The 13,854-nt window shown below is 51.6% G+C and overlaps 1 protein-coding gene across 1 annotated transcript in view; it reads right to left on the bottom strand.

The window, feature by feature from the left end:
- The window catches only part of LOC146333607 (one cut domain family member 3-like), an 87,502-nt gene extending 76,427 nt beyond the window's left edge, over positions 1-11,075 (bottom strand). Inside the window, exon 1 of the mRNA XM_084825974.1 lies at positions 10,001-11,075. Within this exon, the coding sequence (XP_084682100.1) occupies positions 10,001-11,075 (1,075 nt within the window). The remainder of the gene's footprint in view (positions 1-10,000) is intronic.
- Between the last annotated feature and the right edge of the window lie 2,779 nt (positions 11,076-13,854).

Below are 13,854 nucleotides of genomic sequence, written 5' to 3'. Positions count from 1 at the left end.
TAAAATGGACTGGAGGGCAAAGAAGCCAAGAGTTTTTCCTTTATTCCTCAGTCCCTTTTTCTTCCTTCCTTCTGTCCATCAGCAAAATCCTTTCTTCCCTCCCTTTTCCTCTTTGTTGCCTTCCTTCCTTTGCTTCCGTCTCTTGTTCCTATTGATCTGTGTATATTCTCTCTGTTTTTACTCCTTTTACTCAGCCACTGTTCTACGATCCTGTGTACGGTTACACGAAGGGAAGATCCTCTCGTTTCAGTGGGATGTTAAACAAGATTGAAGCTTAGTTAATAAGCTTTTGAATCAGCTTTGAAAGCTTTCTAAATAACATTTTCTTGTAAAACCATTTTAAAACCTGTGATTTTGTGTGTGTGATTTATATATGGAATGTATGTATGTGTTTTACACACACAATTTGCAAATAAACTATGTACTAGTATAATGCTATTATAATAATATATTAGTAAAATAATTATATATATATATATATATATATATTTGTCCACATATGCAAAAGAAAGCATTTATTATAACATATAGTATTTGTGAACACATTGTCATAATATATAATAACTTGTATGTTACCGTTTTATAATTATTAAAAACTATTATGCTTTATAATAAACACGACCTCCAGCCAAACGTAACCCTTGTAAATTCTACCAATTTCAACAGAAGAATTCAACAAGTGCTTCAATTCTGCCACCCCACACCACAAAATGGATGGGACTTTAAAAGTACTGAGCTTTTTACTGGATGGTCCATTTTCTAATACTGTGATCCCAGCCCCACACATTTCTTGGGGAAAGGGGGCTACATTTTGAAACCAATGGGCTGTTTTCTTAATACTCACTCCTGCACTACACACAAGCCCATTTTCTTCCTGCAATAATCCATAATCCGCTAGAATTCAGGTAAAATAGAGTGAGGAGAAAGGGTGACTTGTAATACAATCACACAGGGAAATGACTGCATGTAAGGGAAGGGCAAACGTAAAATGCCAGGCACCATGTTGACACTTGCACGGTGGGATGTCTGTGTGTTGAGGACAGCCTGGATGAAATTGGCTGGGACTTTGCCAATTGGCTTCCAGAGGCTGTGTGGACTGCGCCCAATTGTCATTAGGACTGCCATGTAAATGTCTTTTGGCAAACCCCTTAGACTTCAAAGACCAGTGACTTGGCTTCTGGCCAAACACTGGTGGCAGAAACCAGTTTGAAGAAATCAGCTTGTACAGAAATATCTGTGTTACACCCGTGGAAACTGGTTTGGTGGTGGCTCCTGTTCTTGCCACGTCACTCAGTGGAGCTGCTGACCTCCACTGTTAGCCTTGCTTCTTAACACAATTCCCAATCTGAATAGAAATAAATAGTAGCCACTGACGGAAGAGGCCTGTTGAATCTCTCCATAAATTCTTGTTCTGAGCTTCCAACTGCCTGATCTGGGACCAGGTAGTTCTGTTTTGCCTGTGGCACAGGTGTGATTAGATCCTTCAGTTACTCCCCCACCCCCACACCCTGGAGAGCAGCAGAATGATGTACCCTCAGAGGAGGTTGCCTCTTGCTGCTCTGCAAGAGTCCCTGTTCTGCCATGGCATCCTTCCATCAGGAATCGGGCCCAGATGGGTGACTCCTGCAGAATCAGTGGGTAGTCCTTATTACACATTTTTCAAGTAAAATTTTCCAGTGCTGTCAAGAATGGAGCAGGCCTTTCATTTTAATTCTGATGAGGAAAAAACAGTAACTGGCCATACCATTATATATACACACACACACTCCCACAAATCTAGACAGATTGGCTGGAGAAGACATTGTTGTGGGCTCCAGAATGTCTAGGGGTCTCCACACTAGGTGTAAGGAGATACTACTGGTGTGAGAGACAGAGAGACTCACATCCTTCTGTTGCTGGAAAGCGTCTACCAGAAACATTTGGAACATAAGAAGCTGGTATTAAAGGTCCATCTAGTTTCTTCCAGGAATTCAGATCTAACAGATGCCAATAATATTTTCTTAATATGGACTGAGGTGACGGGTGGGGGGGAGGGAGAGGGAGATAGAGAGTCAGTCTTGGGTCTTGTGCATGTGAAGACAGCACTGAGAGATTTTGGCTCTCCACTTAAGCATATAGGTGCACCCTTGCTGGATCATACCAAAGACCCATCTACACCAATCTCCTGCCAATAGGGCCCAAGCAGATGCCTCTGGGAAGGCCATGAGGAGGGCAAGATGGCAACTCCCACCAACCCTGTGGCTGAGGTCAACTGTGGCACATGGAGGTTCCATTTAGTGGTCAGTGGCTAATAGCTATTTGACAGGCTCCCAACTCCTTCTTGAATGTATTGAATCTTGCTTTAAAGCCACCTAAACTAGTAACCCCCCCCATATCTGGTGGCAATGAATCCCACAAGCTGAATTATTCTCTCTGGGGTCTGTGTGGGAGGAAGACAGAAAGAAGGAAAGGAGGCGGGGATTTGCTGTGTGTGATGTGTGTATCTAAGAGATTTATGGAGAGAGAGACACGTGCTGTATTCCACTGTTACAGGGTTGGTCCACACACATCCTGTGCATGCTCATTCCTTGATGGCTAGCTGCATGAAGTGCAATGCTTTTCTGTTGGTAGCCTGCTCAGAAATCCCACTGCTGGCCATCCTGTATAGAGGATCAAGCATGGTGCACATTGTAGACTGAAGATGCCTCCCCTTATTATTACAACTTATTATCTTATCTGTCTTTAGAAAGGGGAGAAAGGGAGGCAAATGCATCTTGAGTGTGCAACTGTTTTCCAGGTTCATACAGGTGCATGTCCTTCACTTGATCCTCTACAGAAGATAACTGCCAGCGGATTCTGTGAGCAGGCCAGTGAAAAGCATTGCACATGGAACCAGTCATCAAGCACTGTTAAGGAATGAGCATATCTCTCTCCCACCCAAGCCCTCTATCTGGGAAATATAATGAGCTTAACATGGCTGCAAAGCACCTTCCGTTTTAGCATTTCTAGGCATTTTCATTAGTACTCTAATCCAACCAAGACTGTAAACTTCCGGGGGCAGGGTTCTGTCATTTCCACCCTTTTGCTTGTGTTATGTAATAAAGTGCATAGATGTACATAAATTATATTGTCATTATCATTATCATATGTGGATTAGAATCCACTCATGTGAGTGCAATGTGAAGACGAGGAGTGAGGGATTTGCCCAGTTCTCTCTCTCTCTCTCTCTCTCTCTCTCTCTCTCTCTCTCTCACACACACACACACACACACACACCTGCACCATGTATTGGAGTGTATAATAAATGTGTGCCCTGTGATATATTTATGCCCTGCCTCAGTAGTCTTTATTTTATACCAGTTGTACAGTGATGTACTCCTTGTTTTAAGCTTATATCTTGGCATTTCTTGCTTATCCCATCGTCACTAAGGCTGTTGCGTTGTGTGCTGTTGCTCTCATGTCCTGCTTGTGGGTCTCCCGTGGGCAGCTGGTTGGCCCCTGTGTGAATAGAATGCTGGACTAGATGGACCCTGGGTCTGATCCGGCAGGGCTCTTTGGATGTTCTTATGTGACATCCACATCCTTGTTTCACAATGTCAATTCATCCCCTGCCCCATTTTCAATCAATTAGTGCAGAATTCAAATCCTCTTCTATTTTTTTAACCCATAAACATGTATTTAAAAGAGTGAGGAAACATGCATTATTTACCTCTCTTTAACTACCCTAACTATGACTATGACAAGGTGGCTAAAGAAAGGATATTGAAATGTAATTGATCTGTTTTAAGTGATTTTTTTTAAAGGATGGATAGATAGATGGAGACAATTACAATTAGACCAAGGCTGCAATCCTATGAACACTGACTTGGAAACACATCCTACTGAATACAAAGGGGCTTCCTTCTGAGTAAGGATGCTTCGAACTAACAGCTGCTTTTTCTTTGTTTTTGGGCACTGTTTTAAATGTTCTGCTTCTTTTGTTGGCATTGCACACGATTCAGCTAGAGTTCCCTTTGGGATTCTACTGATTCAGGGGGAAAGATTTCCCTAGGATGTGATTAACTGTACAACTGGAATTAAAAAGTGTTTGGATCTCATGCTATATATATATATATATATATAGAGAGAGAGAGAGAGAGAGAGAGAGAGACTTGCCTTGATTCCCCCCCCCCCCCAGAAGAGCACTGGATATATCATCATTACTGTCATAGTACATTTGCAATAGTCTGTATACATTTTAGCCAGATAGCATTTTAGCACAACAATTTTATATTTGTATATATTATTTTTAGCTGATGCTATTATGCGTGTTTTTGTTCAGGGTTTAGATGATTTAGATAACTATGGGTTATCAAATCTTCTACATACTTACCTAGGAGTAAGTTCCATTAAATTTAATGTGGCTTACATCTGAGCAGGCATGTTATAGGATTGAACTTCAGCTCTGATTTTCTGTTTTATATTTTAAGATGGATTATTGTACTTTTAATTGATTGTTGTCATTGTAAGGTGCTCTGAGAACCCTTCCAGACTGAATAACTATATGCAATAAATGCAATAATAGTAATGGTGGATCCTGATACTAATACTACTAATAATAAGGCTGGACCAAGTCATACTTAGAGAAGACCCATTGTCTTCCATAGAACAAGTTAGTTTTGAGAAATTTAAGTCTCACTGAGTTCAGCTGGTCTACTCTAAGTAAAGCTACATCTAGATCCAACCTATTGACTTTAGACAGCTGTTAATGTACTAATTTTCCAGAGAGTAACCCTGTTACATCTATTGCAGCAAAACCAACAAGGAGTTTTGTGACACCTTAAAAACTCTGAGGAAATGAAGTGGGCTATACTCCATGAAAGCTTATGCCAAAATAAATGTGTTAGTCTTTCAGGTTCCACAAGTTTCCTTGTTGTTTTCATTACTGTACTGTTCATAACAACAGAAACAGCTGACCATCCTGCCCCAGAGGCTTACAAACTTAGAGAGGGAAGGAGACAAGGATAACTAAGGATGAAAGAGAAGTGTGTGTGTGGAGGGGGGAAGAATCTGATTTATAATGAAGTCATGTGGTTGTCTTGTCTGCACGCCTCTATCTATATTGGCTCTAATGGGGCTGGGAAAAATCGATGTGTACACCTTGATATAGCCACAGGGGACCAGAGAGGAGGGCTGGGGGGAGAGCGACAAAGGCGCAGGGAGGAAGAGAGTGGGGCAGGCATTATGATGACAATGGGGGGGATTATCGGGAGAGGGAAAGAAAGATGGGGGATGTGAGAGGGAGAAACTATTCTCCTCCTAAGTCCTTTCAGGGCCAAAACAGACAGAACCTTGAATGGGTGTAAATGCCATGTCTTCTGTTCATTTTTCTCTAAAGTGGGCCACACACATTTGAAGTGGTGTCTGGATTGCTCCCTCGAAGTGGGCACACTGCTGCTACTCATGCCCCCTCCCTCCCAGTGCCAGCACTGATGGCAGGATGAATGCCATCTCTGTTGCTTTATTATGGATACTCGACAGATACTGCACCATGTTCCTGCAGAGTATTCACGAATGCTGTTGTTCCTGCAGAGTATTCACGAATGCTGTTGTTCAGACGTTATTAATACCATGCCATACTAGGAAACTGTTAACTGTGCGTTAAAGCTCTTGATCGTGTATAGTATTGTGAGCCCTTCAACCATTTTTATTCTTCTATTTTGTATTACCTTCATATTGGCTATTATTTTGGCTACTACAACCCAGGTGTAAGTGTTTGGTGCCTTTTAGCCTTGATTTTCAGAAAATGTGGAGAAAACGAGTTTCTTCTCCAGTCATTGTAAGAGAAGTGGATGATAATTGATTCAGCAGCTAGGACAGTGCAGTCCCAGATATGTCTACTCAGAAGTAAGTCCCTTTGAGTTCAGTAGGGGTTGCTCCCAGGGAAGTCCCTATCAGATTGAAGCTTAAATGATGTTCTTCGCACAATGAATCTTTAAACGGTGGAACTCCCTGCGACAAGATGTGGCACTAGCGTAGAAAGCTGGAGAAAACGACGGAGGCAAAGCCTCTGAGAGAGGTTCATCAAGGGCAAAGGGTGAAGCCTCCTTTCTCAAAGGCAGCCTATCTCTGAATCACAGGTTTTGGGGACAACGAACAGGGGAGGGCTATGCCTTCCTACTCGTGAGCTTTACAGGGGCATCTGTTGGGAACCAGTGGAGGCTGGGGGGGGGGGGTCTGCGATGTCAATGGAGGGTTGAATACGCTCCGGGTTTCAGTCACAACCAGTCAGAACCCTAAAGGAGCTGTCCAAGGTGCTTGGATAGACACCAGACTATCTATATGAACAATCTCGGGTGTGTTGAATTTCCCCTGACCTCACGAGACGTGTTATTGTCCCGCGTTCGCTTTGATAGGTCACAATAACGCCACACATTCCTGATCAGAACGTGTGTATGGGAGAGAGGGCTTCTCTCACACACGCAGATACAGCCCTCTCCTAATTCAGATGTAGCCCTCCACACTTCTCAGGAGGAAACCGATTTCAGACGGGTTCCCTCGCCAGCAGAGACGGTCCCCGTTTATTCAGCTCGCCTCTGCTTCCCTACGCAGCGCGTTGCCTTGGTTATAGATAATTGATCGGCGCCGCCATTTGTAAAATGAAGGAGCTATAATATCGATCCGCCTGGGAGGGGGCGGGGAGGGGAGAGGTCAGGGAGATCAGCTGGTTTTGACCTATTCAGCAACATCCGCGCCTAGGGAGGGGGAGCGGGGGGGGGAAATCCAAATGCTTCGAGGTTGCCTCTTCTTTGCAGGGGAAGGGCCATAAGGAAACAGGGACTGATGGAAGAAGGGGGGGGCAGGAGGGCAATAAGGGAACGTGGATCGAGGGAGGGAGGAAGGGAGGGAGCAAGTGAGGGAGGATAAGAGGGAGGAAGGGAAGGAGGGAAGGAGGGAGGGTGGATGGATGGATGGATGGATAAGAGGGAGGGAGGAAAGGAGGGAGGAAGAGAGGATAAGAGAGAGGGAGAGAGAGAGGGAGGGAAGAAAGAAAGAAAGAAAGAAAGAAAGAAAGAAAGAAAGGCGGGAGGGCGGGTGGGTGGATAAGAGGGAGGAAGGGAAGAAAGAAGGGAGGGAGGGTGGATAAGAGGAAGGAAGGAGAGCCATAAAGGAACAAGGAAGGACAGATAGAATGGAAGCAAGGGGGGGGGATCCCCGCGGCCCCCAGTCTTTGAAGCCACCACTTCAGGCTGACAGCAGGGGCGGCCTCCCTCTCCCCGAAGTCGGAGTCACCGGGGGAATCGATCGCCAGGAGATTCAGGAGAGACAAAAGAGTGTCTGTCCTTCTTGACACAGGGCAGCAATGCAACTTGCGGGAGTCGCAGCCCCAATAAGACGTACGGGGGGGGGGGTCCACTGGCTCAGCGGGCAGGAGAGCTCTATCCCTGGCGGATCGCCACGATCATAACCCGACGGAGCCCCCATGTCTGGTGGCAGGCTACCTGTGAACGGAAGACCACCACAACAGACGAACCTGGAAGCATTCCTGCCCGGCCTCTGGGCTGCCTAGAAGTCGGAAACAGGCCGCTGGACTAGGTGGGTTTCTGGACTGCCCCCGGACGCCTCCTCTGATCTGCCTCTCTCCCCGGCGGTGCTGAAGCCAAAACAACGTCCCCCCACCCCCAGTGGTCCAGATGCTCAGGAGACGACGCAAACGCAGCTGCGGGGCTGGCTGCCCGCAATTGGAAGGAAGTGAAGGGATGCACGTGGGAATGCAAAGAGGGCCTCGCCCCCAAAGACCAAGAAGTCCAGAAGTGGACATTACACCGCTGCACTACTCTTCTTTCGAAGCCCCCCCCCCCCCGGCAAAAATGCCTCCGGAAAACAAGAGCAGCAACATACAGAAGAGCAGATAGGTTTCCAAGACCTTTAGATGCTCCCCCACGCCCTCACTGTTGGACACCAGTCCATCCCTAACCACAGATATGAAAATGTGGATTTCATATCTTATACCTTTTCATATACCTTTTCATAAAGGTATTCCTGTTCCTCCATTAAGAAACAAAAAAGCTTCTACAACAGTTAACAGAAACACAGTGAATTCCTCGATTTTGGAGAAGACCCTGTTTTCTCGTAAATCAAAAGACCGTTGGTTTATCTGTTATCAGGTACAGAATTTTTAAAAGCCTCCTGTGCGAAGTGGTCTTTCAAAGACACACACACACGCGCGCGCGCAACTTTTCCTTCGATGACAAGGATCAATCAACCAGTCGGTTGTACGCAAAACGCTTTGGTTCAGTTTTCACCCACCCTTTCCTCCCCTAGTTAACCCGTTTTAGAAGGAGACAGATACACCGAGATGCTCCGGATTGTTTAGGCTGGGGTTTTTTGCTTGTGGACTTATTTATTCACAGGGCGAATTAAGGGATTCCTCTGTTTAAGAGCGGCATGGCAAACTTTTGGCTGGCACCAATACACAGATGTACTGTTTATCAGCCAAGATGGACAGGTAAATAGAAGAATAAATATACAGATGGAGGGGGGGGGGAGGTCAGCAGAAGAGATTAACTTCCCTCCACAATATTCTCTCTCTCTCTGCAAGGAGGTCACATCAGTCCGTCCTAAAGGAAATCATCCCTGACTGCTCATTGGAAGGACAGATACTGAAGCTGAAGCTCCAATATTTTGGCCACCTAATGCGAAGAGAAAACTCCCTGGAAAAGACCCTGATGCTGGGAAAGACTGAAGGCAAAAGGAGAGGGGGACGGCAGAGGATGAGATAGCATCACGGATGCAATGAATATGAACTTGAGCACGCTCCGGGAGAGAGCGCAGGACAGGAAGGCCTGGCGTGCCGGGGTCCATGGGGTCACGAAGAGTCGGACACGACTGAACGACTGAACAACAAAATTGAAATCAATGGGACCTCTGTCAGAAATTCCATTGATCACAATGTGTCTTGACATACACACACACACACACACACACCAGACAAGGTAAGGAAGTCCATTCAGCCCCTGCTACCCTTCTCTTCCTCTGTGGAGTTTACACTGTAAGCCTTGCTCGCAGAGACTTGTGCGTGCGTTTTAAGAGTCAGAGAGAGACGGGAGTTCTAAAGCACATCCATAGATGGATGAATCAATGAATGTATCCGTGTGTGTCCGTGTCCGTGTGTAGCAGCGTAAGGAATGTGCTGAAGAAAACAGCTCATACATGGCTGCTATCAAATCACTGTTCTCTTACATGTGTGGCGCATGAAGTGATCTGGATGGAGAGAGTGACAGATGCGTTATTCGATTGTGCTTTATGAGCCTGGGAGCCTTTATTCATTTCTTTAGCTATGCAGCGCCTAGCATTTTAGGTACTATCTTACTAATCGTGATAGTAATAAATAGCCCTTGCACTAAAATACTCATCGCACAGTGATAAAAGCGCTATGATGGATAGATACGAATAACCCTGGATGGGGCGGGGGGGGGGGGAGAGAGAAAGAGAGAGAGAAAGAGAAGGTGTGGAAGAGATCTAATAATAATCGATCGTCTATATGTGTGCGCGCGCGTGTATGCTATCCAGTTACGCGCCTGTGCCGAGAACACACTCGGTTGGGTTCTCTACGGGCGACGATGGGCAGCTTCGCAACGCGCGAGCCGGCTCCCTCGAAAACAAACCTTGCCTTCGGAGGCGCTGCTAACGTACGATCTACACGCGCAAGACAGGAGGAACGCGTGTGCGTGTGAATCACCTCCAGCAGAGCGCAGCCTGGCACACGCATGATAGCAGGCAAACAAAGGCGCGTAAGGCGTCTCTCCGCGTCCTTTCTTTTCTCGGGCTCCTGTTTCCTCTCCACCCGCCCCCTTCCCAAGGTTGCTCTGGACGCCTCCCTCCGACCCGATCCCATCCGCGGGAGCGCCTGCACTCGCGGTTCGGCCGTCCGAGGAGAGGATCCGGGGCGCGGGTGCAACCCCACCCCCGCGCCTTCGGACGCTTCCGCAAGGCGGCCGGCGCCCCCGCTCCCGCCGGCGCCCCCCCCCCCCGCACCTACCGGCGAGCCGGAGGGCGGACATGCGCTGGAACTCGGGCTCTTGCAGCCACTTCCACATCCTGCGGAAGGTCTCGCGGCCGGACTTGAGCTTACTCCAGGGCTTGGGGTTGCGCAGCAGGTCGGAGAGGGTTCCCTGTGAGCGGCACAAGATCCGCTGGGCGAAGATGGCCTGCGGGATGCTGTAGCGCTTCAGCTCGGCCGTGATGCGCTGCGCCACCTCCTTGGTGTTGATCTCCTCCGCCTGGCCCTGCGCGCCGGACGCGCCCGCGGGCCGCTCGCGCTCGCCCAACAGCGCGCCGTTGGCCTGGCCGGCCGGGTGGCCGTGCGGGGGCAGCCCGCTGAGGGCCGGCATCAGGCCGGCGGCGCCCAAGCCCCGGCCCAGGTGCTCCTCGCCGCCGCCGCCGCCGCCGCCGCGGGCCAGCAGGTGCGGCTCGAAGCCGTTGGGCGAGAGCAGCTTGTCTCCGGCCAGGTGGCCGCCGGGCCCGTAGGGCGCCAGAGGCTGCTGGCCGTTGTGCAGCGCGCCCAGCCCGCTGGCGAGCGGCGACAGCGGCTGCCCCATGGCCGGCATGTCCTTGGGGTAGTGGCCGTAGAGGGAGCCCATGGAGGCGGCCAGGCTGCGCTCCTCGCGCACCAGGCTGAAGCCGCCGCCCACGTTGCCGGAGAGGCGCTGGTGCGGCGCGTGGTGGTGGTGGTGGTGCGCGTGGTGGTGCGGCGCGTGGTGGTGGTGGTGGTGCGGCGGGTGGAACTTCTCCGACACGGTGGAGATGGGCGGCAGGTGCTGCAGCGGCGTCAGCGTGGTGTAGGTGCTCATGGCCGACGGCGACTCGCACGCCATGCTCATGGCCGGGTGCAGCGGCGCGCCCAGGCTGTGCTCCGGCCGGTAGTCGCCCGCGCCGTCCAGGAGGGAAGCCATGCTCGACACCATGGCCGGCCGCCCGTGCGACGAGACCAGGTTGCGCGGCGGCGGCGGCGGCGGGGGAGGCGGCGGCGGCGGCTGCCGGGCGTGCGCCCCGCCGGGGCTCAGCAGCTCCCCGGCCTGGTGCAGGCTGCCCAGCCCGTCGAGGCTCAGCTCCATGGCGCGCCGCTCGCCCCGGCCGGCCGGCCGGCCGATCTCCCCCTCCCGCCTCCGCCTCCTGCTGCCGCCGGATCTCCGCCTCCCCCCTCCGCCGCCGCCGCCGCCGCCTCCTCCGCCGCCGCCTTCCCCGCCGCCTTAATCCAGCTCGCCAGCCATCTCAGGAGATCGCCATCCGGATCTCCGGGCGCACGCAGCAGCCGCCGCGGGACGCGCGAGCCACCGCGCCGCCTGCCCTCCTCCTCCGGCAGCTGCTGCTGCTGCTGCCGCTCAAGGCTGCGGGGATGGGCGCTCGCGGGGCCCGGCGCCGGCTGCTCCCTCTCGCTGGCGCTCTCCTCCCCCTCCGACGTTCGCCGCGGCTGCGAATCGCGGCTCGGCCTCGCCGCTCGCCCGCCCGCCCGCCTTGACGTCACGCCTCCCAGCTCGGGGCTGTCTCCCCCCCCGCCTCCCCCCCCCATCCACCCCGCGCGCCAGCTGGAGAGCAGCGAGCGCCCACCCGCCGGCCGCGCTGGAGCTGCGAGGCTGGCGCGCGGGGGCGTCCGCTGGGAGAGCCCTCCTCCGCGCCGGGGGAAAGGCCGGAGGGAGCGCTGGAGACCGGGGCAGGCAGGCAGGCAGGCGGGGAGGCAGGCAGGCAGGCGGGCGAGCCGGCGGCACAAGGAGCAGAGCAGAGGCGGCGGCGGCGGCAGGGGGTAAGAGAAACAGCGATATAAAATCAATTGCGGCTGGAGGTTGAGCGAGGCAGAGGCTACACTTGGACGCGGGGGTGGGGGAAGGGGCATGCCAGGGCTGGGATCCGGGGGAGGGGAGGGAGGCGAGAAAGGAAGAGGCTAGAGGAGAAGGTCGGGGGGAAGAGCAAAGATGATCAGAGGAAAAGAAAGGGAGCGAAGAAGGAGGGAGGAAGAGGAAGACAAAGGAAAGAAAAAGACGGACGGACAGAAAAACAGACTGCAAGGGAAAGGAAGGAAGGCAAGGCAAGGAAAAGACGAGGAGAGGAAGGAGCCGGAGGCCCAGGGAAGGCCGGAGGGCTGTGTCGAGGCTGTGTCTCTTGGGACAGGTGGCCCGAGCCCTGCGGACGGCGCCCGCGCCTCCCCCTCGCCGGGACTGCATCGGCAAGCCGTGCGTCAGGCACTCCATCGCGCCTAATCTCTCCGTCCATCTATCACGGGCGTTTCTGCTTCATTGGTCTATCCATCCAGGCAAGGGAGAGGCCGGGAGTGCGCGTGGATGGCCGCGCGGGAGGAGGAGGGCAGCCTGTCTCCCCCACCACCACCACGACCCCCGCCGCCCCGTTGTGCGCCTGCCTTTCTGTGGATCGTAGCCCCCCGCCCGGTCCCAAGCTGACCTGGCTCCTCCGCCTTTGGGGCTAGCCAGGGGGCGCAGGCAGAGGGGGCTCCGGCTCCGCCATAGCATGCCTCCCCCCAGGCCCCCCCTACCCTTATCGATCGCCCAGCTCAGAGGGAAGGGAGGAGAGGAGGGAAACCTTTGGCTCTGGACTACAGATGCTCTGTGGGAAGCAGGGAGGGGGAGGGGAGGGATTCCCTAGTAGGACTGAATGGGAGCTCTCCCCCCCCCCCGCAGGTCCCTACAGAAATCTATGTCACGGTGCCCTCCAAGTCCTTTGGACTACAGCTCCCATGAGCCCAGCCAGCATGGCCAATGGTCGGGAATCCGGGTAGTCCAAAACATCCAGGGGGCACCAGGTTGAGGAAGGGTGGTTTATGGGGGTCCTGGGAGACAGTCCAGAAACAGATGGGGCTGCATTTCTGCCTACCGCTTAATACACTAGCTGCATACAGAGGCAACCGAGGTGGTGGTGGGGGGGGAGGATACCCATACTTTGAACCAAAAGTAAGCTGCACCAAGCCAGATTTAGGAATTTGTCACTATGCACCACCACCCCATCCCTCCTCCACTGATTTCAGTTTTGAAGCAAAAATGACCATTGCAGTTGTACTCTAGAAGAGTGGGTTCCACTTTTGTTTCTCCCACAGGTGGACTTCTAAGACAGTTTGGAAAATCTTGTCTGGAGCACGATGAATTCTGGGCAAGTGTAAAAAAGCAGCAGTGCATAAACGGGGCTTGGCCAAACTCCCCTCTCACAATCCTGTAAGAAGGAAGGGGGTTTTCTCTACCCCTAAGGTCCTTGGCAGGGCCTCACCATAGGTATTCCAGTCTTTTGTCTGAATGTTCAGCATTTGTTTAAAACAGCAAGGATCTAGTCCCTTTTTCTTGTGAAGATATAAGAAAAGTGATGCAGGCAGGATACTGCCCAACATCTCACTAAGAAATAATAAACATAAATTGCATATAAGGCTCTGCATTTATGTTCTGGCTATTCTGCAACTATTCCCCACGTATCAACATACTTTGGCCTCCTCGCCACAGAAATGTCTGGCTATCTGCTGGTATTTATTATATAATTTATATCCCACTTCTCCTCCAAGTGTCTCCAACCCACCCACCCCATCTTATCCACACAACAACCATGTAAGGTAGATTAGGCTGAGAGTAGTGGGGGATGGTGGCTCTGATTTCAGTGGGGCTATGAATCCATTCTGGGTTTCAATCAGAACCAGCCAGAACTCTAAAGGAGCTATCTGGGGTACTGAACCCTATCCCCCAAAATAGGTCCAGCACCTTGGATAGCTACTTTAGAGTCCTGGCTGGTTCTGACTGAAACCCAGAATGGATGCACAGCCCTACCAAAATCAGAGCCACCAGCCTCCACTGGCTGAGAGTTTATGACCCATCCATGGTCACTCAGCAACCTTCACTGAGGAAT

The sequence above is a fragment of the Heloderma suspectum genome, chromosome Z, assembly GCF_057233095.1.
Source record: "Heloderma suspectum isolate Gila_16-S chromosome Z, 16-S_ref, whole genome shotgun sequence".
Classification (NCBI taxonomy): Eukaryota; Metazoa; Chordata; class Lepidosauria; order Squamata; family Helodermatidae; genus Heloderma; species Heloderma suspectum.
The sequence above is the reverse complement of the archived record's forward strand: the minus strand, read 5'-3'. Positions and strand labels throughout refer to the sequence as shown.